Here is a 27,880-nt window from a genome sequence, read left to right on the forward strand (position 1 = left end):
AAAGACAGTGCAGTGATGGCCTTGTGCGATTGTGCAAAATGAAATTTGTAACCGGTTAGTCCTGCAAAACAAATGGGACTGTGTGAATTCAGCAAAGCTTCTCCGACACATTATCTAGATCATACACATTTCCTCTTGCAGCATATAGGATGTTTTTTCTTCTTCTAGCTTATAGGAGAATATTGCTGCTTGGTTCTGAGTGACGTTTTTCATTTAAAAATCAACTAAGGTACCGCGTGTCCAGATGCGTGGTACTTTATTGCCATCTACTGGTCTAACTTTGTACTGTAACCACGCCGGAGAAATTTATATGGCCTGACCGATATCTGAACCAAAATATAACAGATGAGGGACTCCGTATATTAATGACAAGACTAAGTTGCGACTTCTGACTTCATATTTCTACCACCCACGGAGGTCGAGCTCATCACCTGAGATGTTTTTATTTTCCAGTTAGCGGTCATCGTCCTTTTCTTAACCATCTAAAACAGCCAGGCGAGAGGGCTGCCAGTCAAGATGGACACCGCCGAAGAAGGTATTAGCTGTAGCTTGATAGGCATAATACACAAGAATGAGCTCGCTGTTTTCTACGGTTTGCCTGTAACGTAATGTTCCAGTCAAGCATGTGAATCATTCTTGATCGTGGTGTGCCCTGGGCAGATTATTCCCCGCGACATTGGCAACCGCAAAAGCACACTGCGTGCTAAAGTCAGCTAGTCGACGCCAGTCTGTGCTAACTTTTAAACGCTAGCTCGTCATGGGGAGCGAGTCTGCGTTCCCTCAGCCCTCGTTCATAGAAGTTGCCTAAACTCAACCTAACTTACCCTCAGTCTCTACCCAGACCTAACCTTAACCCAGCGCTTACTTTAACCAAACTTTAACAGATAGCTCACCTATTCGATGGCTAACCCACAGGCTTTAGGGAATATGGGGTTGACCCCTTCGTCATGTACTTTACCTTGGTGACTTAACAGCTGTGTTTGTTTTGTTTTGTTTTAAGTTAGCCGGATGCTAATGGTCAGCCAGTCAAGTTTAATTTATGTGCATCGCATTTTAATGATCTATGTAAAGTGAAGCTACACTGATAAAAAAGGTGGTAATAATAAGTAGATAAATATAAAAGATATTGAAGAAAAATAACAGAATGACAAATCACAATGAATAGTACAGATCCGGTAATTGATGGCAACAAATAAGCCGCTAATACATTAAAGAAAAGAAAAAAAACAGAAGGGGTTAGCTTCTACCAGGCTTGCAGGCCACGTTAGTGTGAATGGCAGATGGCTCAAGATCTGAGACGGTGGGAGTTAGGTCAGTGGTTCCCAATCAGGTCATCTGGTACTGTTGGTTTTCTCTTCTGCTAGGTGGTTAATTACATTCGCCCGTTCCAGTAATTCTAGCTTTCATTCGGGCAGGATTTAGGCCTGGAACAACAGCTAAGTTAACTCACCTGTAATTAACTCACTCATTAATTCTAGTTTATCACCTGGCAGAATAGAAAACAAGTCCAAGATCATAGGTCCAAGATCATGTTAACAGGTTCAGATCAAGACGTCATTAACAGAGACACTTGTCCTGATTTCAGTTGTAGGCAAAGTGAAAATAGTTCCAAATTTGCAAATCTAAGGAGTCCAGAGGTTAAGGTGCAAGGCAATCAAAGGCATTTTCTTTAATAGCATATCTCCTATAACACAACCATTTTGCCATTTGTAGAAATATGGGAGCTATCCACTCCTCAGTCCTATTCGCCTGTCACACGTTTTAATTAGCTGGTAGGTACCGCTTTTATGATCACTTAATTTGCTGACAGGCAACTCTTCCAGTTGTTCTGGCTTGTGAGCCATGATAGAGTATGATATCAGTCAAGCAATCAAGCTTAGTATATATTACATTGGCACAATAAATTGCAATGTAGTGTGCTTTACACCATGGGAAAGTGCACGGATAAAAAGATGGTAAGAATAAAATAAAAAAGACAAAATGAGTACATCTGGCCAAGTATGTGTTTTCAGTGGGTAGAGATCTTGCACATCTCAGGTTGGTAATCCTGTTGCCCCTTGGACATGTACCCAGTACATGTTGATACTTGAACCCCCTAACATCCGCTGTGATGGGCCTTGAACCCATCTCAAACTTGAAAGGAAAAAACACTTTTTATTTTGGGTACAAGAGTCACATCACAGACACTTCAGGACTTCAGAATTCATCGTTTAGTCTTTTATACATTGTTAATTGTAACATCAACCATGTTGACAGCAGTGATCAAATGTGCGATAGGCATGTTTGTATACGAACCGTGTACATAACATGTCTATATTTGGGACTGACTGAAAAGGGTACCCTTGTAACACATGTTTTGAGCCTTGTTTATGTATTGGCATAAGAGTAGCAATAATTGTTGTGTTGAAACGGGTATTCCATTATGTTTACTTTAGTTTATTTTTTATTTGACAGGGACAACGCACAATTTTACAATTGCACCAGAGTTAGCCGGCAGCTAACTCTGGTACAATTGTAAAATTGCAATTGTATTTATCAGATATCCCATGTAGAACTGGGATATCTGATAAATATAACTCGAATATTAATTTGTGAAATGGGATGCCAGGAGTACGGAGACTTGGCTGTAATTATGTTACACATGTGTCCTGGGCCAGTTATCTTATTTTTGGCATCTGGTAACCTAATCCAAGGATTACAGTTAGTCTTTCACTACTCAGTGGGGCCACATTTAGAAATTAAGGCCATGTACTGTTGGTGTTGTTGATATCTTTGTTTCTGTTTTGTGTGTGTGTGTGTGTGTGTGTGTATGTGTGTGTGTGTGTGTGTGTGTGTGTGTGTGTGTGTGTGTGTGTGTGTGTGTGTGTGTCTTAGATTCAGAAGAAAGTTTCATGACCGTGTGACCAAGCAGCTTAGTTTTGAAATCTGTCAATGTAAAGTCAAATGTAAAGTTTAAAAATATGCAGTGGTGGGAACTTGCCCATCACAAGGCTTGACAGTAATAACAGTTATGTTGTGTCCAACAGTAGACATATGTCGAGTATGTCGGTCAGAGGGGACTCAGGACAAGCCTCTCTTCCACCCCTGTGTCTGTACTGGCAGCATCAAGTTCATCCATCAAGAATGGTACGTTCAGGTGTTTTTCATAAATAGCAGTTGGGATGACTGGGTTTTTTCCCCCGCTAACCTCTCCTTAGCTTGTCTTTTGCCTGTTGATATTTTGGGGGTTGTGCACACAAAGATATAAAGGTTCAGACTTGTCCTCTCTGTTTTCACAGCTTGTTACAGTGGCTGAAACACAGCAGAAAAGAATACTGTGAATTATGCAAACACAGGTTTGCATTTACACCAAGTAAGTTTGTTTTCTGATGGCACACCGCTTGCATTTTGCAGGACTCTGTCATAATGAGGGGCTCAGGGTAATGCTGTACCCTATATATGACAAAGGGATCAATCACTCACCCTCTTATTTGTTCCTCTCTCTCTCCCTCTCCCTCTCCTCTGTTCACCGCCCATTCACTGTTTTTCTCAAGTATACTCTCCAGACATGCCGTCTCGATTGCCAGTCCAGGATATCTTTGCAGGGCTGGTCACCAGTATTGGAACAGCCATTAGATATTGGTTCCACTACACACTGGTGGCCTTTGCCTGGCTGGGTGTGGTGCCCCTCACAGCATGTAAGCACCATCTTTCCATCATCAGAAATGAAATGAAAGAGATTAGATGGCAGTCATTTGAATGCACGTCTGCTATGTGAACTACGTATATGGATGGATGGAGAAATAGGCCTAAATTAGTTTTCTTAAACTTGTAAATCTAAATGACCTGCAAAGACCAAAGGTCTGGAAGAATTTCAGCTCACCTTTTTTGACTTCCTGGAATCACATTTGTAGCTACACAGCTAAACAACTAACTACAATTCTTTGCAACCCTTGAAATGTCCAATAACGCTCGGTAGTTCAATGTTAAATGTACATTGTTGGTTTTCTTTATTCAAATTCAGGACTAGTTTATGACTCAGTAGAAGGATGAGCTTGAAAGCAAAAAATACTTGAAGTAACCTTAAGTGTAGACAGCAGTTATACATTTAACACCGTATTTCGTCACAACCATGCTCATCTATCGATTAATGTTGCTATAATATGACAATGTTAAGTTGTCTATGTTCCAGTACAGTAAATTAATTTTGCTAAACAATAAATTGAATGTCCTCCAATAAAAAGGTTTCAAGACAGAGAAACAACATTTCTGTGATTTTTGGTGTTCTCGTTCAGAAATAAAACTTTGGTTTGAGTGAGAGAAATTGGAGTCTTGAATTGTTTCTGGACCCCTCAGTCTGGATGTTTTTGCAGTTGCACATCTTTACACATAATGTTTAACTTAGTATTGCTTATAAACATAATTGTCTGTTCTCTTCTAACAGGTCGTATCTACAAGTGTTTATTTACGGGCTCTGTGAGCTCCCTTCTTACCCTGCCGCTGGACATGCTGTCAACGTAAGCTGGGATTATTCTCCCTTCTTCCTTTTTGCTACTTCCCTCCCATTCTGCCACTGACTTACATATTTGCTCTATGTTTTCTCTGCCACTTGTGCCTTGTAAAGGAAATGAATGGAACTAACATCCCATCAAACTGCCATTGTAAATGGGTAGAGCAAGTTGAGTCAGTACAGAGGGCTTCTCTAAAATGACTTGGCTAGCAGCGACTGTGTTGGTCTCAGCAGTGGTTTGGCTGCTCTCCACAATGCACGCAGGCAAAATGTAGAGCCAAAGAATTAGAGGCTTTCGTCGTGTTCTTTTTTGGAGATCAATAAACTTGTTGTATTATCAGCTCCCTGTTTTGATGTTATTTTTTTGTCACAAATTGAGTTCTTATTTAGAAAGTTCTTCTCCGATAAAACATTTGCCCTGCTAACCTCAGTTCTTTGTGCAGAAAAGTGAACTTCTAATAATAAATCTCCCTTCTGGCAGTAAAGTGAGGTCCGGGGTCATCAGTAAAAGCAAACAGATTTCCAAAAGCAACAGTTAAATATCCAATAGTAGTGGTTGTCTTGTGTCTTTTTTAAATGACTACCTGGCATCACATGATTGGTTTGAACTTGTTTTTGAGAAATTGGTTTGTTGTAAAATTACTGTAGGCGAAATTAAATGAAAGTAGTGAATGCAGAGGGTTATTCTTAGTGCAGTGCTAACAGTTGCCGTATAAATCATAACTAAAAATTGAATTCACACCTCTAATATGCTGAGCAAATAATGCTCTTTTTTTCTTTGTCTCCCACCATCCATCCCATCCTCTTCCTCACTCCCTTCTCACCCTGGTCACAGAGAGAATCTGCTGGCTGATTGCTTGCAGGGCTGTTTTGTAGTGACGTGCACACTGTGTGCTTTTATCAGCCTGGTATGGCTCAGAGAACAGATTGTCCACGGTGGAGCCCCTCAGTGGTTAGAGCAGAACCAGCAGCCTCCTGCTCCCCACCGGCCTAATGGCCCTGCACCAGCCAATGAGGTGAGCTCAATTAACCTGAGAGACCAAGTATATCTCTTAGCCTTTCTTTTTCGCCTGTAAGATGGGCACAACAGTTAGCAGTACACTGATATTACCAGTTGATAATTTGCTTCATCATGTACTCTCGCTGGCGGCATGGTGGCACAGTGGTTAGCATGGTTGCCTCACAGCAAGGAGGTCCTGGGTTCGAGCCCTGGGATAGTCCAACCTTGGGGGTCGTCCCGAATTGTCCTCTGTGTGGCATTTGCATGTTCTCCCTGTGTCTGTGTGGGTTTCCTCTGGGTGCTCTGGTTTCCTCCCACAGTCCAAAGACATGTAGGTCAAGTGAATCTGCCATACTAAATTGTCCCTGTGTGTGTGTGTGTGTGTGTGTGTGTGGGCGTGGGTGTGGGTGTGGATGTGGGCCCTGTGATGGTCTGGCGGCCTGTCCAGGGTGTCTCCCCGTCTGCTGCCCAATGATTGCTGGGATAGGCTCCAGCATCCCCGTGACCCTGAGAGCAGGATAAGCGGTTCAGATAATGGATGGATGTACTCTTGCTGATATGGCCACAACTTAAATGAGCTTTCAGAACAATCAGTTTGTTTGTTATGATTTTTGCCATTATGTTTTTTATCTGAATAAATTAAGCCTTCAGATTTTAAGGTTTCCTGATTCTTCAGTGCCTCTTGAGTGCTGGTTTGGGAAGAGATTCCAGTTACAAAGCAGTTTCATTGTACAGTTATCAGGCACTCTGACTGGACTTGGGATTTTTGCTCTAAATTGTGTGCTAACTGGCTGGAGATGTATGGCCTGTTTTGACACTGACCCACATGATCAAACCAGTGTTTGCAGATGTCATCGATGTCTTGGCTGCTGTGATAGGTCAGAATAGCTGAGAGTTGAGGTGTAATCAGTATAACTGACATTACTATCACTGCTGATTCCCTCTCGCATACCTCACCGTCATTTTGAAGAATGCATTTTCAAAGAATCCAATCCCATAGATGTGGTCAGGTCAGACCAATCAGCTCCGTAATTCAAAATTCATAGAATGATTGCGATGCAAATATGAACCAAAATAAAAGTCAAGTCAAGTAGGTTTTATTTGTCCCCAGAGGGGCAATTGTTGTGTAGCAGTGGCAACATTTATACACACAAACACTCCACAGAACACATAAGGCAAATAAATACAACATGTAGTGAGGAGAACAAAGCCAACAAAAAGCAATGCAACAATAAACAGTGTTAATAGTGTTTATCAAGGTTGAGCTGGTATTACCACTTGCTATTGGAGTTTAGCAGTGAAATGGCTGAGGGAATGAAGGAGTGTTTGTATCTATTGGTTTTGACTACTGGGTATTTGAAGCGAGAACCAGAAGGCAAGGTATGAAACTCTAGGTGCAGGGGGTGGGTGCTGTCAGACAGGATAGATTCTGCTTTCCTTAACTTCTGTTTGTTATATAAATCAGACAGACTTTTCTTTTGGGTACCTGTGATACTACTGCAGACCTTGATAACCTTTGTTAGTGCATTTTTCTGTTTAAGGTTGAGAGAGGCATAACAACCGATAAAAGAAAACGTAATAACCAACTCAATAAAAGATCTGTAGAACAAAGTCAGCAGGGACCTGTCGACACCGAACTTAGCCAGCTTCCTCAGACAAAAAAGGTGTTGCTGGCTTTTTTTGCATAGCAAATAAAAGGTGTTCCAGTAATTGTTGTATTTTAGATGAGTTTTCAGGTAAAGGGAGATATGTTTTGTCAGTGCATTATTGTTATAAGATGAGATAATATACTTTATTAATCCTTGTGGGTAAATTAACCCTCTGCATTTAACCCATCTTAGCCATGAAGCTAGGAGTAGTGGGCAGCCGCAGTGCAGCGCCTGGGAACCAGCTCCAGTTCTTCTTTCCATTACCTTGGTCAGGGGAACAGGCAGGAGTATTAACCCTAACATGCATGTCTTTGATGGTGGGAGGAGTAAACCCACGCAGACACAGAGAGAACATGCAAACTCCAAACAGACAGGACCTGGGATGGCCTGGGGTTCGAACCTAGGACCTTCTTGCTATGAGGCAACAGTGCTAACCACTGGGCCACCTTGCTACCCTATTATTATTGTTATAATTGATAACATTATTATTAATCCACAGGACCCAGGTGGTGATGTTGCACTGAACCCCCAGGCTGTTCCAGAGGGCCAAGTTTTCCAGCCCCCTGCTGTGCCAAATGGACCAGGGGATGCTGACCCACATGAACCAGCTGCCCAGGGAGATGAGGCTGAGCTGGAGAATGAGGAAGATGATGAAGAAGAAGATGATGATGATGAAGAGGAGGAGGGAAGGGAAGAGGATGCTGCCGACGGCAACAATGGAGGTCAAGGTCAGTTGGCCTTAGATGCATACACATTGCTGAATGCCTACATTTTAACCTCTGGTTTTTACTTAACATTTTCAAAAATATATGTATTTCTTTTCTTTCTTTTTTTTATTTTTAGAAAGGAATGCTAATATGTGTTACATTGTAAGAGTACAGCCAGATGCCTGTTTTCATTTTGCATTGTATTTCTCATTTACTGTTTGTTCTTCTGTCAGTTTGTGAACCTGTACATTTTTCCCCTTCTCCCCTCTGTAGAGGATCTTAACTGGAATGCCCTGGAGTGGGACCGTGCAGCGGAGGAGCTGACCTGGGAAAGGGTAAAATCAACTTTTTACTATTTAGCTTCCTTCCTGTCCATCAAGTCATCTGATGTACTACAGACTCATTTATGAGGATTACACATTTGATGTCCAGCTGTAACAGATGTGATGATGACAATGAGGTAACATACTGTTGTCTGTTTAAATCCCAGATGCTCGGTCTGGATGGCTCCCTAGTTTTCCTGGTAGGCATATACACTTGGACACAAATATACAGACATGCAAACTCTCTCACACACGCACTTCAAAAGAAGAGGCTTACTAACCTTGACATGCAATCTCGTACAGCTGGCTTGTGTGATGCTTAAATAAATCTCTGCTTTCTGTCTTTTTCAGGAACATGTCTTCTGGGTGGTGTCCCTGAACACTCTATTCATCCTAGTTTTTGGTAAGTCAGACTAGCTGCCGAGCTCATAAAAAACACAAACAAAAGTTATTGGTTTATGGGGTTTGATGTAGTGCTAGGTATATGAAATGCTAGGCATACTGTGATGTGATGAAATTATTGTGATCTCACCTTTTATTATGAGTATATGAGTTTAAAAGAAGTCTGTATGATAGCCCCAAGGGGATGGCTATACCCTGTTAGAGCTGCTTATATACCTGAACATGCGTCTAGTTCTAACTTCACCTCTGTGTGTTTCTTCCCAGCATTCTGCCCATATCACATTGGCCATTTCTCAGTGGTTGGACTTGGCTTTGAGGAATATGTAAGTGCCTGGGAAAAAAAAGGAGACGCGAGTTTAACAAAGTATTACAAGTTATAAAATTAAACCTTTTGGTGATGTCTTCCAGATTAAAGCATCCCACTTCGATGGCCTTATCACCACTATATTGGGTTACATCCTTGTGGCTGGTGCGCTCATAGTCTGCCATGTATCCTTCACATTAAAGAAACTGGCTTGTGTTTGCTGTGTTTATATGGATGCTTGTTCGCTGTTCAGAAGTATAAAAATATTATTCAAGTTATTAAGGCAACCTTTCATATAGATGAGTATCTGGTATGTCTTTTGCACTTCTGTGATATAATAAATTATGAATGAGTGTTTTGCAATTTACCTTACAAATTCTATATTCTTGTACTTTTTTTGCATTTCATAAGTGCAAGCTTCAGTACAGGCCTTTTCCACACTGTTTTCTAAGTTTGTAATTGGGGTCTGTCACCAACCCAGGGTTGCTGAAGCATGCTGTAATGCTTACATTAAGAATTTATACTGAGAAAATTCAGTCTATTACTTAGGCATGTTAGTACTCCTGTTATATGGCAACCCAAAAGAAACAGGGTTCGACCCTTTTTTTCTTCAATCAGGTTGAAATTAAAGAGACGCTCTGCTGATGGATAAGTTCATGATCTTTGGTCTTCCTCTTTTCCTCTTGCCTCTTGTGATGTGCGGGACATATTCAACCTTATTTCTGATTATTTCCTCGTTACCTCCTTTTATTATTGCAATTTGTTCTCCAATCAAGGATGAGGGTTTTTTTCCCCTGTGGACTTTATACAAATCTATGTTTTGTTTTGTTTGTTTGTTTTTTCTCTTTCTATTTTTTGGTCTTAATACTCTTGTTTGCTAAGCGAATTATGGTTTTATTGTTATTTTTCTTTTTGTGTATTCCTGATCCCAAGCACTGAATTATCCTTTTACATTACATCCTGCTCAAGTATTACGTAGTCCTTAACGTGAACTGTTGCAGGCTCTGGCTGCAGTGGTGAGTTTCCAGCGGTCGAGAAGGCTCCTGGGTGTCTGCTATATTGTTGTCAAGGTAATCAAAAAGGTTTCCACTTTGGACTGTTGTACTGACATTCTGTTTCTTCAAATTTAGATGATGAATTTACAGAAATATAAGTACTGCGTATGTCTTTATCACAGGTTTCCTTGCTGGTTGTCATGGAGATAGGTTTATTCCCACTAATTTGCGGTTGGTGGCTCGACATATGCTCACTGGTATGTCAGTGACACAGATCAAACTCTTTGTCTTTTTTAACTGAACCCAATCAAATGTCCAGAATATGATCACACATTGAAAATAACTTGGACACAGCAAATAGTACTGTTAGATTAATGTACATTGTGAAAAATGTATAAAGTATCATAACTACATGATGCAATTTATCAGTGTACGTACTCGTTTGTTGGTTGTAGGAGATGTTTGATGCAACTCTGAAGGACAGGGAGACGAGTTTTGACTCTGCTCCAGGCACCACCATGTTCCTACACTGGCTGGTGGGCATGGTCTACGTCTTCTACTTTGCCTCTTTCATCCTTCTGCTCCGAGAGGTGAGTGAAGTCCTTGGTCATGTTAATCAGGCACATTTGTAACTGAAACGTTAGCAGGCTACAGTTATTAGCGTTGGTTGTTTGATTGATATTTAAAGCCCAAGTGTCACCTGTTGCTTGCTGGTAGGTATTAAAATGTCATTGATTGCAGCCTGCCAGTTTATATATACACTGCTCAAAAAAATAAAGGGAACACCTAAAAACACAATATAGACCTTGATGAATGAAATATTTCAGCTGAAAATCTTTATTTATTAGACAGAGGAAAGTGTTTAGAGCAAAATAACCTAAGAATGATCAATGGAAATCAAAATCATTAGCCCATTAAGGTCTGGATTCAGAATCATACTCAAAATCAAAGTGGAAAATGAGAACATAGGCTGATCCAACTTCTGTGGAAATTCTTCAAGACGATTCAAAATGAGGCTCAGTAGTGTGTGTGGCCTCCACGTGCCTGTATGCACTCCCTACAACGTCTGGGCATGCTCCTGATGAGACAACGGATGGTCTCCTGAGGGATCTCCTCCCAGACCTGGATCAGGGCATCGGTCAACTCCTGGACAGTCTGTGGTGCGACATCGCGTTGGCGGATGGTACGAGACATGATGTCCCAGAGGTGCTCGATTGGATTCAGGTCTGGGGAACGTGCAGGCCAGTCCATAGCATCAATGCCCTCGACATACAGGAACTGCTGACACACTCTGGCCACATGAGGACGAGCATTGTCATGCATGAGCAGGAACCCAGGGCCCACTGCACCAGCATATGGTCTGACAATGGGTCTCTGAGGATCTCATCCCGGTACCTAATGGCAGTCATGATACCTCTGGCTAGCACGTAGAGGTCTGTACGGCCCTCCAAGGATATGCCTCCCCAGACCATCACTGACCCACCGCCAAACTGGTCATGCTGGAGGATGTTACAGGCAGCAGAACGTTCTCCACAGCGTCTCCAGACTCTCTCACGTCTGTCACATGTGTTCAGTGTGAACCTGCTCTCATCTGTGAAGAGCACAGGGCGCCAATGGCGAATCTGCCAAGTAAGATGTTCTCTGGCAAAGGTCAATCGGGCTGCACGGTGTTGGACTGTGAGCACAGGCCCCAATTGTGGACGTCGGGCCCTCATACCATCCTCATGCATTCTGTTTCTCACTGTTTGAGCAGAAACCTGAACATTAGTGGCCTGTTGAAGGTCGTTTTGTAGGGCTCCGGCAGTGCTCCTCCTGTTCCTCCTTGCACAAAGGACCAGATAGCGGTCCTGCTGCGGGGTTGTTGTCCTCCTGCGGCCCCCTCCACGTCTCCTGGTGTACTGGCCTGTCTCCTGGTACCTCCTCCATGCTCTGGACACTGTGCTGGGAGACACATCAAATCTTCTTGCCACAGCACGCATTGATGTGCCATCCTGGATGAGCTGCACTACCTGAGCAACTTCTGTAGGTTGCAGATACCGCCTCATGCCACCTCTAGTGGTGAGGGCACTAGCAAAATGAAAAACTAACCAAAGATCGGCCAGAAAAGATGAGGACAGGCAAATGGTCTGTGGCCACCACCTGCAAATCCATTCCTTTTATAGGGGTTGTCTTGCAAATTGTCTAATTTCCACCAGGTGGAAATTAGACAATTTACCAACAGGTGAAATTGATTCACAAATCAGTGTTGCTTCCTAACTGGGCAGGTTGATATCTCAAAAGTGTGATTGACTTGGAGCTACATTGCATTGCTTATGTGTTCCCTTTATTTTTTTGAGCAGTGTACTTACTACATCTTAAGTCGAACCCTATTATGAATGTCTTGTGGGATATCAGGAAGGGTAGATGAAAACATACCTCACTGGAAATTTAAGTAGGAGATTGTCTTTCAAATGATGGGCCATCCAAGTATAGAGAATAACTGAGTGATTATGGTTGATTTTCATTTACCTCTCATAAAGATACGTGCTACTGTATGGGAAAGAGTAATGGTTGTAGTTTTGTGTGTGTGCCTGTATGGTTGTCGTGTTTCCATTTTTTATCATAAAACATAAATATGACAATGGAGCACATAATCAACTGCCAGCTGATATTGAATATTTTCAAATATTGATTTGTAAATCATCTCTGTGACTTGAAATTTTGAAGAAAGATGTGTTTATATTTTTTGTGCTTGGAATATTTATAATACAAGTTGTTTGGTGTGTTCTCTCATGCAGGTCCTCCGGCCAGGTGTTCTGTGGTTTCTGAGGAACCTGAACGACCCGGACTTCAACCCTGTCCAGGAAATGATCCACCTCCCTGTCTATAGACACCTTAGGAGGTTTATACTCTCTGTGGTCAGTCAAAAAAGTCAAGTGTGTGTGTGTGTGTGTGTGTGTGTGTGTGTGTGTGTGTGTGTGTGTGTGTGTGTGTGTGTGTGTGTGTGTGTGTGTGTGTGTGTGCATGTTGGATCTGTCTACCTGTCACTTTGTTTTATTCTACTGCAAAACTCAAACCTTCAATTGTAAATCACAGTAACATTAGATACAACATACAGCTATAGTACACAAAGCAATACCATAGATATATAAATTGAAGCCTGGTTTTTCTTTTATAAAAAAGGCAAACAAATATAAATAAATACATATATACAAAACCATAATCCTGGAGATGCTTGGGTACAGGATTAAGAACATAGGTGACCAACAGTACCCTCCATGGAAGAGAAGGCTGGAAGCCAAGATCAAAGCAGCACAGAGAGATGTTAGCTAGTTAACAGAGGTGTGGAAAGGTGTGATGAAAGATAGGCCCTGGTTGAGGAAGTACAGCAAGATGTCCATAAGTGAGGCCCTGGAAACTGGCAAACAAAAACTCATAACTCTGGCTGCCAGGCTGAAGAGATATACTAGAGAAGCAGAAGCCAAAAGAATAAATGGCCCGTTCCTCAAAGAACCATTTAAGTGCACTCCCAGCTGCAGAGTAACAAGGGAATAACATCAGACCCTCCCAGAGCAGAGACCGAGTGATACTGGAAGGATATATGGGAAAAGAAGGCATCACACAACAATGTCCAGTGGCTGGTGGACCTAAGAGCGGACCACAGCAATATCCCAGAACAACAACCAGTTATCATCACAGTGGCTGACATCCAATGACAAGTCTCAAGCATGAAGAGCTGGACTGCACCAGGCCCTGATATGAGTCACACCTACTGGCTGAAGAAGCTAATGGCACTCCATGAACACCTGGCAACACAGATGAACCAGCTGCTAACATCAGGGTCTCACCCTGACTGGCAAACACAGGGGAGAACAATACTAATCATGAAGAATCTGCGCAAGGGTACAACACCTTCAAACTACTGGCTGATAATCTGCCTCTCCACAACATGGAAGATCCAGTCAGGCATCATAGCAGCTAAGCTGAAAGGGCACATGAGTCAATACATGAGCAAAACTCAGAAAGGATTTGGGAACAACACCAGGGGGTCAAAGCATCAGCTGCTGATTGATAGAGTAGTCAGAGCAACCTGAGCACAGCCCTGATTGACTACAAGAGAGCCCCACTCATGGTTACTGAAGTGCTTGGCACTATACAAAGCCAACAGGACACTAATAGCCTTCATCAAGAACTCAACGCGGCAGTGGAAAACAACACTAGATCACATAGGTAACCATCAAATGTGGTTCCACCCTAGGTCCAGCAGCCTAAGACTGTATGTAATAAGCAAAAAAGTGGGGGCTGAGGGTTAGTGAGTGTCAGGGCCACTATCCAGGATGAAAAAAGGAATGTCCATGAGTATATCAGACAGAGGGCCCCCAGGGCAAACTGCTGTGTGAGTACCTCAGGCATCAGAAGATAGTGGGGAGGAAGAAGAACAGGAGGTGTCATGGAAGACTAAGCCCCTCCATGGGATGTACCATCGACCGAGAGAAGATGTGGCTGGTATTGAGAAATCCTGCCAGTGGCTAGAAAAGGCTGGACTGAATGGACAACACAGAGGCTCTGATCATAGCAGCACAAGAACAGGCACTCAACACCAGATTGGTTAAGGCATGGGTCTGCTACACCAGACTCAAGATGCAGGCTGTGCAAAGATGCCCCCGAGACAGTCCAGCACTTAGTATCAGGGTGTAAAGTGCTAGCTGGGAAAGCGTACACTGAAAGGCATAACCAAGTGGCTGAGATGGTGTACAGGAACATCTGTACTGAATACAGACTGGAAGTCCCCAAGTCCAAATGGGAGATGTCACCAAAGTTGGTTGAGAATGGCAGAGCTGAGATCCTGTAGGACTTCAAGTTCCAAACTGACAAGCAGGTGCTGACTAACCAACCAGACATTTTGGTGGTCGACAAGGAACAGAAGACCGCAGAAGTGATCGATGTAGTAATCCTGAGCGACGGCAACATCAGGAAGAAAGAGCATGAGAAGCTAGAGAAATACCAAGGGCTGAAGGAAGAACTAGATCGGATGTGGAAGGTGAAATCCACAGTAGTCCCAGTGGTAATAGGAGCACTAGGGGCTGTGACCCCCCCCCCCCAAACTGGGAGAGTGGCTCCAGCAGATTCCAGGAACAATATCTGAGGTCTCTGTCCAGAAGGGTGCAGTCCTAGGAACAGCTAAGATACTGCACAGAACCCTCAGAGTCCCAACTTAGAGGCCAGTCTTTGCAAGACTGCATGCATAAGTAGATAGCAGAATTACCTTAAAATCAAAGAAAATAAATTGCCTTAAAGCTACAATCTTAATATTTAAATGCAGACCGATGTCCTTTACCAAATTAATATGGCTGACAGATGATTGCTGACAGTTAATCCAGTAAATATTAAAACCTTTTGTAATTGCTCATATTTATGATTTGTTGGTTAGGGCTTTCCTGGGAAAAATCATTTGGCATATTTCATAGAAAAAGGCAGATAAGGGCGAATTCAAAGAAGTTAAGTTGTGGCTAGAAGGTTGGTATGGCAGACAAAAATTGTAGAAGACCCTTGCATAAAAAATGCTTGAACATCCACCACTAAAACTTAGATTCAACCATGTTTTTTGTTTGCCGCTGCAAAAGTAGTGACAACCACACAGGAGACTCCGTTTCATTTTGAACTGAACTATGGGATTTGGAGTCGTTAAAGACCAATTCACAGAATCATCATCATGGGTGTCAGTAAGTGAAACACCGCTTTTCTCAATGTTTATACCAAGTGTAGTTTGGCACCTTGTGTTTTCGTTTTTTTTTCCATTTGTATCTGAGACCTCATAGATAGGTAGACAACGTCATATACTTTGAAATAAAAGGTAATAATGAATCATCAGATTACAGTATAACAGACATCGCACATTTTTTTATGTTTTGGTACATATTTTAACTTTCCTTTTAATCAGTGGGAAAATAAGTTTTTACAAGCCTGCTTACTTTACTGTGCGTGTATGTGTGTGTGTGTGTGTGTGTGTGTGTGTGTGTGTGTGTGTGTGTGTGTGTGTGTACATGTCCAGGTGGTGTTTGGTTCCATAGTCCTGCTGATGCTGTGGTTCCCTATCAGGATCATTAAACTTCTCCTACCTGCCTTCCTGCCTTACAATGTCATGCTCTACAGGTAAAAATGACACATCTAGTTTCTCCCCCCTCTTCCATTAGCAGTAAGGGCTCACTGCAGGTTTACTGCCAAACTTACAAACTGGTCGTAATGAATTTAAACAAATGCTTGCTCACAGAAATGCAAAATAGACATGAATTGAGAGTTTTGACATAATGGAAAACCTAGAATTAAATGAAATAGTAATTTCAGGTCTCGTTTGTTTTCCTCACAAATGTTGAAACATTGTTTGAATTTTGAAAAGTAGTGCTTACATAATAAAGAATCCCCACAAAAAAGATTTCTGCTCTCAGTGACTCGAAAGGGAAATGGATAAGAAATTAAAAGTAACAGCTGTACTTTAAATCCGTGGAAAGATTTGTCTGTATAACGTGGCGTGCCAGATTCAAATTTAAGATTGGAATGTAGCATCCGGGTGGCGTGGCGGTCTGTTCCATTGCCTACCAACGTGGGGATCTCCGGTTCAAATCCCCGAGTTACCTCCGGCTTGGTCAGGCGTCCCGACAGACACAATTGGCTGTGTCTGTGGGTGGGAAGCCGGATGTGGGTATGTGTCCTGGTCACTACACTAGCGCCTCCTCTGGTCGGTCGGGACGCCTGTTCAGGAGGGAGGGAGAACTAGGGGGAATAGCGTGATCCTCCCATGTGCAATGTCCCCCTGGTGAAACTTCTCACTGTCAGGTGAAAAGAATTGGCTGGCGACTCCCCATGTATCAGAGGAGGCATGTGGTAATTTGCAGTCCTCCCCGGATCAGCAGAGGGGGTGGAGCAGCGACTGGGACAGCTCGGAAGAGTAGGGTAATTGGCTGGATACAATTGTGGAGAAAGGGGGATTAAAAAAAAAAAGAAGATTGGAATGAACCATGGGGAAAAGTTCAGGGTATCAGTCAAAACTAGTGACATATCCTTTATAACTCTAATGACGGATGTGACTTGAATTTGAAATACATTTTGATGCTACAATATATATTATTTATCTTCCTTTTTTGTAATAATTAGTCTTTGTGAGGTTGGGGTTTATAACAACAAAAAAGCTATAAGGTTGCTTTTAATTTTAACTGTACTAAACGCTTATGGGTGTTTAGTTTTAAATAACTCTTCATCCTCAGCAAATGATGAGCAGGCACTGCTGTCTGCAGTTTGTATTGAAAGTGAACTTAACTGAGGTGCATGTTGCATGTGGTGTCTCTGTAGCGATGCCCCTGTCAGTGAGCTGTCGTTGGAGCTGTTGTTGCTTCAAGTGGTTCTGCCAGCACTGTTGGAGCAGGGTCACACACGGCAGTGGCTCAAACGACTGGTCCATGCCTGGACATTTACCGCTGGATACATGCTGTAAGCTGGATAATGAGCACACACACACACACACACACACACACACACACACACACACACACACACACACACACACACACACACACTGGAAACTCTGGAAAGATGGAAAAACTTTTCAGTATTTCAGTGACACTGGGTGGATCGGTAGATTGATAGATGATGGATGGATTGATGGATGGATGGATGAATAGCTGGATAGATGGATTTATGGATGGCTAGATTGGGGGAATGTTTTCCTTTTCGTTCAGAATGGATTAGGTTAAAAAGGAGCCACTTGCTTGGGTTTGTGGCTGTGAATCTGATTCAAGACTGTGGATTACCTTTTACCTACCAACCTTTTGTAATCTGAAATAGACATAAAATATTTTGAAGCCTTTGTAGGGATATTGAAATTCATTCTCACGTCTGCAACAAAAAGATAAAATATTTGACATGAAATTCTGGGGTCAAAGATTTATGTCCATAGTGTGAGTGGAAAATATTTGAATGGAAATATATTTCATATATTGCTTGCCTGCTTGTAGTATTTTAGCTATGTAATGGTAAACTGATTAAGAGTAAAGAAAATGGTCAGATTTAATCACATTTCTTTTTATTTTAGCCCAAGTATGGGTTCAAAGTAGCAATAGTTCTTGAGGTGTCCATCTGTTGAGCTGGGGGGGAAAAAAATCATATTATAGTTGTCAGTCTTTTCATCAACATAATGTTGTCATGTCATTTCGTAGCCACAGTTGTATACATGTACAGCCCAAACAAACAAAACAGCGGTATGATCCAAATCCTTACAGAGAATCTCTTACACAGTGATCTTCACTCCTACCTCCTTGGTGACCGTGAAGATGACGACAACCAACCAAACAACAACAATGCTCCTGGCCACCATAACAATAACAACAGAATCCCTGGTCTAGGGGAGGGACTTCATGCTGCCCATCAAGCCATTTTGCTGCAAGGTGGGCCAGTAGGTTTTCAGCCCTACCATCGCCCTGTCAATTTCCCCCTCAAGGTGGGTCAGTATCTAACCACAGATCATATCACTGCCCTGTTAGGGAGTTTAGGGCTTGCCTTGTGAGCCTGGCCAATCTTGCATGTCGATCATTTTTTCTCTTATTGGAAAATGGAGTCTGGCAGTCCACTTACTGAGAATGATGCAGCGGATTTGTAAAACAGCAGTGTAAGCAGTGGTGAATCATGAAATCTGTTGTATTAAAGAAGCTATGTAATAGAATGAGTTACACAACACTGGAACAGGGCACAATGTACGGGTGTGTGTTGGCTGTTGTTATGGAAATGACTCCATGTTGTTTGCAGACTATAATTGTGGCGAGTCGTATTTGAAGAGGTGGGTTGATGCCTTTTGTGTTTTGCATTATCTAGTGGGAACATTGTTGATCAGTACCCTGCTCAATAAGTGGAAATGTACAGTGCATCCGGAAAGTATTCACACCCCTTCACTTTCCCCACATTTTGTTATATTACAGCCTTATTCCAAAATGGATTAAATTCCTTTTTTTTCCTCATCAATCTACATACAATACCCCATAATGACAAAGCGAAAAAGGTTTCGTAGAAATTTTTGCAAATTTATTAAAAATAAAAAACTGAAATATTGCATGTACATAAGTATTCACACCCTTTACTCAGTACTTGGTTGAGGCACCCTTGGCAGCGATTACAGCCTCAAGTCTTCTTGGGTATGAAGCTACAAGCTTGGCACACCTATATTTGGGGTATTTTTCCCATTCTTCTCTGCAGATCCTCTCGAGGTCTGTAAGGTTAGATGGGGAGTGTCGTTGCACAGCTATTTTCAGGTCTTTCCATAGATGTTCAATGGGGTTCAAGTCTGGGCTCTGGCTGGGCCACTCAAGGACATTCACAGACTTGTCCCGAAGCCACTCCTTCGTTGTCTTGGCTGTGTGCTTAGGGTCGTTGTCGTGTTGAACGGTAAACCTTCGCCCCAGTCTGAGGTCCTGAGCGCTCTGGAGCAGGTTTTCATCAAAGATCTCTCTGAACTTTGCTCCATTCATCTTTCCCTCGATCCTGACTAGTCTCCCAGTTCCTGCCACTGAAAAACATCTCCACAGTATGATGCTGCCACCACCATGCTTCACTGTAGGGATGGTATTAGCAAGGTGATGAGAGGGGCCTGGTTTCCTCCAGACGTGACGTTTGGCATTCAGGCCAAAGAGTTCAATCTTGGTTTCATCAGACCAGAGAATCTTGTTTCTCATGGTCTGAGAGTCCTTTAGGTGCTTTCTGGCAAACTCCAAGTGGGCTGTCATGTGCCTTTTACTGAGCAGAGGCTTCCGTCTGGCCACTCTACCATAAAGGCCTGATTGGTGGAGTGCTGCAGAGATGGTGTCCTTCTGGAAGGTTCTCCCATCTCCACAGAGGAACGCTGGAGCTCTGTCAGAGTGACCATCAGGTTCTTGGTCACCTCCCTGACGAAGGCCCTTCTCCCCCGATTGCTCAGTTTGGCTGGGCGGCCAGCTCTAGGAAGAGTCCTGGCTGATCCAAACTTCTTCCATTTACGAATGATGGCGACCACTGTGCTCTTCTGGACCTTCAACGCTGTAGAAATTTTTTTGTACCCTTCCCCAGACCTGTGCCTCGATACAATCCTGTCTCGGAGGTCCACAGACAATTCCTTTGACTTCATGGCTTGGTTTCTGCTCTGACATGCACTGTCAACAGTGGGACCTTATATAGACAGGTGTGTGCCTTTCCATGTGTACATGCAATATTTCAATTTTTTATTTTTAATAAATTTGCAAAAATTTCTACAAAACCTTTTTCACTTTGTCATTTTGGGGTATGTGGTGTAGGTTGATGAGAAAAAAAAGGAATTTAATCCATTTTGGAATAAGGCTGTAACATAACAAAATGTAGGGAAAGTGAAGGGGTGTGAATACTTTCCGGATGCACTGTATTGTTTTTCTCCCTTGTATTCCTTTCCCTTGTAACTTTACTTTCAAGAGTAACTTTTCAAGAAAAGCTTATAGAGATTGTAATGATTTCACTGTTAGAACAATTTATAGATGGATGAAAGGAAGGCACTTGTTTTCTGTGTTTCTGCTTCTTTAGGTTGTTCTACTAGTTGTCTTCATGTGTGTGACGCTATTATTGGCTAGTCTGACATGCCTCACAGTGCCAGGTGAGTTACACACACACATACACACGCACACACATTCAACGCCATGTACAATAACTGAACAAAGATAGAATGGGCTAACTCTTAAGCCATTCTCCATTTTGCCTGTCATCAGCCCCCCAGTCCCCATTCCTTTTTCTGTCTCCGCTGTCTCTATTTTTGTCCTCACCTTTTTTAAAAAATAATTTTCCTCTATATTTTACTTATTCTGTCCCCCACCCCATCCTTGTCTCCTCTCCTAGTGTATGTGGGTCGCTGGCTCATGTCTTTCTGGATGGGCAGTGCTACAGTTCATGAGCTCTACACGGCTGCCAGCGGCCTGTATGTCTGCTGGCTGTCCATCCGGGCCGCCACCGTTCTGCTGGCCTGGATGCCTCAGGGGCGAACTGTCATCATGCTTAAAGTCCATGAGTGGACGCTCATGGTAATGATGTCACCTTGCACCACACTTAATCCCACCCAGTGACAAAGCAGCTCTGTATTGTATGTAACCATATCATCATAGGCTGTTTTGATATGAGGCCTGCCCCGAGATGATATCCATGCTTTTAACAAAGCATTCATACTTGCTATGAAATTATTGCAGTTCTGAAAGCAAAGCTCATTTTCTGGAAAAACCATGGAAAACTTGAAATAGTAGCTACTTTAAGACTGATTCCTAATAAGTTAATAAGAGTGGAACAATCTATATTTAGGATTTTCAAGGCAACGTTTTCAAGTGATATTCAGATCATCATGACTAGGGCTTTACCAAAGATTCCTCAAAACCACTGTTACTTATATCTGCAAATATATCAACTATGAAAGAGCAAAGTGATTTGGAGTCCTTTTATAGTGAAAAGATGAACACCATTGTGCTGTGTCATTTTACATCACACATGATCTACATGTATGTACCTGTTAAGTCTATGTGACCTTAATAATTCTGTAAAGTCAGTTAGTCATGATGTAAACAGGCACCATTTTTAAATAAATGTGCAAGAATGTGCATGTGTGTTTTTGTTCGGTTATGAAATTCATTTTCATTTTGCCTTCTTATTCTGTGTATGTTTGTGTGCCTGGGTTTGTGTGCTTTTGTGGGTGTGGATGCATGAAAATAGATCTTGAAGACCATGCTGGTATCCTTGCTTTTAGCCGGAGTGATCCCTCTGCTGCTGGGTTTGCTGTTTGAGCTAGTCATCGTTGCTCCTCTCAGAGTCCCTTTAGACCAGACACCTCTCTTCTACCCATGGCAGGTAAGACTATGGCCTTTATGTATGTGTGTGCGAGCATGTAAATTACTGTCAGGTCTGTCCGTTTATGTATATTTCTGCCCCACAGTATAGAGGAAAATATGTTGGCAGAGAAAGAAGCTCCCTAGAGCAAACAGGGAGAAACAACTTAACATAATTGCTGCAGTACTAAGAGCTAAATGTTTGCACCCATACATATTGTACCCATACTTATGTTATGGTGCAATAACTATTCTGTTGTCATGTGTGTTTGGCAGGACTGGGCCCTTGGTGTGCTCCATGCTAAAATCATAGCTGCCATCACACTCATGGGCCCCCAGTGGTGGCTGAAAACTGTCATCGAGCAGGTCAGTGACACAACCTTCCAGCTTGCACAATTGCGAAACCTGTGTTATACCCAATACCAAGGAACAAAATGGCGCTAATAACATTTATGCATGTTTTAAAAGACCACATAATTTAGGTCTATACCTCATAAAAAAGCAACATAAAGAACTGCTCAACTTCAAATGGGTTTTGTGCAGTTGGTAATGATTATATGGCTAACCCCGTGTTTGGTTATTCAACTAGTCAATTATTCTGACTCCAGGGTTTTTTTCTTAAGGTATTATTATGAGCGTACTGAAAATTTCCGAATCAATGCACAAAGATTAAACTTGAATTACTGATGTAGTCTGTCAAAACGTATCAAACTTAATGAATAATATTTAATGAAAAACGAGTCTGTTAGTCATGCCATTAACACAAGAATGACCGGGATTTCACTCCTACCTAAAATGACCATGGGCGGTCAAAATGACCGCCGGTTTTTAAACTCTATATTCTGTCAAGATAAATACCCAATGGATACATTTATGTATTGCATATGTTAGTATGTCTGTTAGGAAACGACTGACACCAAAATTAACATTTTAACAACTATAATACTATTTTTAAACAATTTAAACTTCAGAGAGACATGGTAGAACTTGAATAGCAAAATTGAAAAAATGAAAATATTATCCGAAAAACAAAACGGAAAACACAAATTGCTAATCTAACAAACGTTACAAGGCCTTTTTTTTTTTTTACATTTCATGTAAAAAGCAAAACAAAAAAAGGAACTGAAAATAACCATTGAAACAGTCCCAAACAACGACTGGAACTTAAAACTACTAGAACGACCATGGGCTGTCAAAATGACCACCCACGGTCTTTAAACTCTATATTCTGTCAAGATAAATACCCAATTGAGATATTAATGCATTGCATATGTTAGTATGTCTGTTAAGAAACGACTGATGCCAAAATTAACATTTTAACAACATTTAATACTATTTTTCAACCAATTTAAAATGGCCGCTGTCCAACGCCTGTAAATACTGCAATGCCTCGGTGGTAGTCATGGTGCGTCTGAAACGCCGTCTGTAACCAGACATGTTGGAAATAATCAGAAATCAAGTTTAGACTATTACTATGTACTGGAGAACGCTAGTGTGTTTCTAGGACAGAGCAATAAACTTCACGAAGGAAATGATGAGACCAACACACGTCATAAATAGTGACATGACGTGCATGATCACGCGCAAATTACAAGCAAACATTTTGACTGCTTCATGGTCGTTTTAGGTAGATTTTAACTGTTTTTTGTGCAATTGATCTAAAACTCATTTTAATGCAAATATATGCCATTTTAGGAGCGTTCAGGGAGCAGCAAGTCTGTATCTTCTTTCTTTTTTTTTTACACAAAGTTTTTAAACTTTGAAAATCCAAAATGGTCACAATGACCGGCTTGGTCTTTCTAGTGTTAAAATCATGGAATTAAAATGAAAACTGAATTGAAATCTCCCTTACCTGCTGTAGGTGTACGCTAACGGTATCCGCAACATCGACCTCCATTTCATCGTGCAAAGGCTGGCTGCTCCAGTCATCTGTGTCCTGCTGCTGTCTCTTTGTCTGCCCTACACCTTCTCTAAAGGTGTCGTTCCACTTCTGGGTATGTCTCCGTGTAGTGTACTGCTTTTGTCACTCTTTTTGAGTGCACTAATGAACTTCTGTTACCAGCACAATAGCAGAAAAGATGTTTCTCCATCCCTCACGCCCTCCATCTCCACCACAATCCCCCCCCCCCCGCCACCACCACCACCACTCTGTAGGTGTGAAGTCAGACATGCAGACGCTGGTTGACAGGCGGATCTATCCGTTTCTTCTGATGGTGGTCATGCTGCTGGCCATCCTGTCCTTCCAGATTCGACAGTTCAGACGTCTCTACGAGCACATCAAGAATGACAAGTCAGTAGTCAAGTTTTTTTGGGTAGTCTTTAATCAGTCTCAGAGGACTTTGCTTTCACACAGTGAGAAACAAGTAGATACAGTACACAACAACGGATGGCACTGTTTCCTTAGACCCTTGATTCAGATTAGGCAAAACTGATTTCGTTTCATGTTACTCCTCCAGGTATCTGGTTGGCCAGCGGCTGGTGAACTATGAACGTAAGAGTGGCAGGGGTACCCCAAACTCCTCCTACAGTACCTCCTCATAGGCAGTGGACCGGGATTAGGCTATTAGACTCATGCTGACACTCTGTTCCTGGCTGGGAGCTAGCAGCCTTGACTTGGATTCAGGTCCTACAATAAGGTCTCTTGAATACCGTCTCCTCTTTGCCTGGATGTTCATGTCAACGTCATGGTTTGAATATCTCTACTCCACATTTTGAGCACAGCCAAAGCCCTCCACCCTCTTACCTTTACCGCATTTACAGGCTGTGTAACAAAGACTTACTGAAACAGAAAAGCACCGAGTACGTGGAGGAGTCATGCCCTCAAAATGCTGGAGGGGAAAAGGAAAAATGCAAAATGAGATCTAAAACCTACGTGCTAAGGCCACATTCACACAGAATCAGGCAATGCAGTGCCTTGCCATGGCAGTGCAGACATGTCACTACATGGCCCATTGTGATCAATGATCGCCACAATGGGCTATGTAGTGACATAGCAGCGATCATGGCCCGCATGGGCGTCTTCAGTTTAATCACTGACTTACGTGATGGGCCACCGCAGTGTGATGTTGGGTTGCGTTCCAGCAAAAGTTAAATCTTTCTTGCTGGACACCGCTGTGTTTTGTTTTGTTTTTTTGCTGAACCCCCGTGACACGCACTGCCACAGCGTAAGCGCACTACCCTCATTCAAAATGAATGGGAGGACTTGCGTTTTTGACGCATTGCCTGACTATCTGAATGCAGCCTAAAACTGCCAACTTAATGGAAGACACTCACAGCAGCCAGCTAATTATTTACATTGTGATTCTATTATTTGATCAAGGAGGTGTGGCTCCCCTTTTAAAATGTACTTTTGAACCTCTTTTTGTTGATAGAAAGTGAGTCAGAGAGAGGATGTCCTTAACATTAGAGTGTTTTTTAAGGAGATGTGGACATATCTTCTTCATAACAGGACTGGGACTCTGAGCTTGTGTGTCGTTTTAGATTTACGTCTCAACTGACGCTCATCGTGGAAGAAAGCAATCACTTTAAGACTGCAGCTGCTGAGAAACAGGGACACAAAGCATGCGCTGTTTGTTTTTTTGTTTTTGTTTTTTTACATATTTATTAGTTGTTTTATTTCACTATTTTTAGTATTATATTTCTGGAGTAAGCTGCCAGTTGCTCTCCAAAGATGCTTTTGAACGAAAGGAAAAGTTGAAAAATGAAAGTGGAATTTTATTTATTTTTTTTTTACTGAAAATAGGGTAATATTTTTTCTCTTTTCATTTATACTTTTAAAGTGAAATTGGGTTTGATGTATCCTCCTGAAATACAGTATAGTAAATGACAAGTACGTTTGGAAAGAGGGAGAAAACGTACTTGCAGAAGAGCTGTGGCTGTGTCCTTTCTCAGACCAAGTGAAGTTTTTCCTTAAGAGAGTGTAATATCTAGTGCATCCTCTTCACGTGTAGACATGTGTAGACGTAAAGACAAAGTGCATGAAAGTGGGTGAATCAGATATTGCAATCTCAGTAGATGGACAAAATGTAGAACACCTAGAGAGCTTCAAATACTTAGGTTCAGTTAAGAAAAATGACGGTGATTGTACAGATGACATAAAAACCAGAATTACCCTAGCAAAGAAAAGAATGATGGAGATGGTACAAATATGGAAAGATAGGGGGATAAGAAAAGAAGTGAAAGTCAATCTACTTAAAGCACCTGTCTGGCCAGTGTTGTCATATGGAGCTGAAAGTTGGACGTTGAAGAAAGCGGTGGTAAACAGGATTGAGGCTACAGAGATGTGGCTTTCTCGTAGGATGCTTCGAATAAGTTGGACAGAGAAACGAACGAATGCGAGCATCCTAAATGAATTAGGAACAAAAAGAGGACTATTGGCACATATTATCTAAAGAAAGCTATCATTCTTTGGGCATACCTGTCATCCAGGTGGAAGTACATTAACGAAGACAGCGATTTTAGGAAATGCACCAGCAAAGCGCAAGAGAGGCTGAGCAAAAACGCAGTATCATGATGACGTCAAAGAATGGATTAGTCTGAAAATATCGGAGGCAACAAGATCAGCTCAGGACAGAAAGAACTGGAGGAGACTTGTTTGGCAAGCATGTCATCCTGATGGTGCTGGCAACCCTCGCTAACGAGGAAGCCTTGAAGAAGACTCTTCACGTGTGCAGCTAATTTGTCCAAACTGCAAAGAAAATGTCCCTGGAATATTTGGGAGCATGTGCGTATGCATATTTCATATTTTTAAACAAGTTTTGGTCCAGGATTTCCATACATTTCAGTTATCAAACATTTCACAGAGAGCACTTCTGTTTCCAAGAGGGGGTCTAAAACAAGTGGGTGCACTCGTACTTTTGGCATGGCTGACTTCATTTTCTTCCCCTGGCTGAGACTAAAAGAATTCCCTTTTTCGCTGCAGTGATTTCTCACAAGGAGTTTAGCCAAAGAAAGTAATAGAATGAGTTGCTTTTTTCTTATTGGGGTAAAATTTCAAGATTTTTAGAAGCTTATCAGATTTGTCAGTTGAGATCTAGTCATTATTCTCCAAATTACATTCAGGTCCTTTCAAATCCTTCTGTCACATATTACTTATTACACTTAATATTTATGGAAAAACATTAATTTGCCAGTGCTGTGAGTGTAAGGTATTGTCAGCGGAGGCCATTGCCAATCCTGTATACGCAAAATGCAAAGCATTTTGAATGTCTATTGATCAGTATGACAGATCTAAACCTAACTTAACCTTTTCTGGCTGCTATTATAAATCTAATTCCTAAGAATGGTCTCAATTTTGATGAGAGTTGTTTGATGCTCTGTTTTTTATGCATAATTTTCAATCTGTTGAAATTTCAAGTCATTTCAGAATCTACTGTAGCACTGTAAAGGTAGTTTTTGTATTTTTTCTTTTTCTTTTTTTTGTTGGTCCCCATTGAGCGTGAATGATGTCAAGTGTTTCACAGTTGTGACTCCCCACAGGTCATTAATTTCGCTTCCCATGGAGTAATGAATAGGTTTTTGCATCTGGTTTTGACACTGCAGTTACGTTTGTCAAGGATTTTGGTAAATGTAAAATTATTTTCTTCTGTTATGGATTATCAGTCACAACATGATGGAATGCGAGTTTCGCAGAATTGGTAATATTATTTCATGGCCAAGAGTATTGGAGGAATTTTGGCTATATGTCAGAACAGCTCTTGTGATGCTGTGTGGAGTGCTGATGTTTTACAAGTGACCTTTCAGTATCATCCTGTACAGAGCCACTGTTCACCTTTTGGTCTTTTACTGCAGTTTATAAAATAAAATAACTATTTTTATATGTGCATGTATAAGACTGTGGTGTGTAACATTAAGGTATGCTTTACCATCAGTTGTTGGCATAGGAATACTAATTGGTAATAAATAGCAATACTTTACAGAGGAGTTGTCTTTTATGTGAATATAGTACTTGATGCTAATATTAATTTCGCTTCCCAGGAAGAAATAAATGATTTTTTTTGCATCTGGTTTGACAGTACAGTTATGTTTAATGAAGGAAAAAGATTGCATTATATTGACTGTTGCTGGGATTTGGTTTTATAAAAAAAAAAGAAAAAAAACCCAGCTCTTGATCCTGGCTTGAATGACAGTATTTCCTCCACACCAGGATAATTATTTTACTGTTGCCAAGTTGCAGACTGAAAT

At 41.7% G+C, this 27,880-nt stretch overlaps 1 protein-coding gene across 1 annotated transcript; it reads left to right on the forward strand.

The window, feature by feature from the left end:
* The first annotated feature begins 321 nt into the window (after positions 1 to 321).
* Positions 322 to 27,877, forward strand: LOC130123573 (E3 ubiquitin-protein ligase MARCHF6-like). Its single transcript, XM_056292784.1, has 26 exons — positions 322 to 535; positions 3,027 to 3,126; positions 3,279 to 3,352; positions 3,534 to 3,677; positions 4,424 to 4,496; positions 5,325 to 5,505; positions 7,638 to 7,866; positions 8,119 to 8,180; positions 8,336 to 8,368; positions 8,520 to 8,571; positions 8,835 to 8,893; positions 8,979 to 9,059; positions 9,876 to 9,944; positions 10,052 to 10,126; positions 10,325 to 10,459; positions 12,647 to 12,766; positions 15,901 to 16,001; positions 17,196 to 17,333; positions 18,138 to 18,339; positions 20,418 to 20,487; positions 20,727 to 20,908; positions 21,585 to 21,719; positions 21,974 to 22,063; positions 23,559 to 23,691; positions 23,852 to 23,987; positions 24,154 to 27,877. The coding sequence occupies exons 1-26, from the start codon at positions 517 to 519 to the stop codon at positions 24,236 to 24,238; spliced, it is 2,778 nt and encodes a 925-aa protein (XP_056148759.1). The 5' UTR covers positions 322 to 516; the 3' UTR covers positions 24,239 to 27,877.
* Positions 27,878 to 27,880: the final 3 nt, after the last annotated feature.

Source organism: Lampris incognitus, chromosome 14 (genome assembly GCF_029633865.1).
Source record: "Lampris incognitus isolate fLamInc1 chromosome 14, fLamInc1.hap2, whole genome shotgun sequence".
NCBI classification, from domain to species: domain Eukaryota; kingdom Metazoa; phylum Chordata; class Actinopteri; order Lampriformes; family Lampridae; genus Lampris; species Lampris incognitus.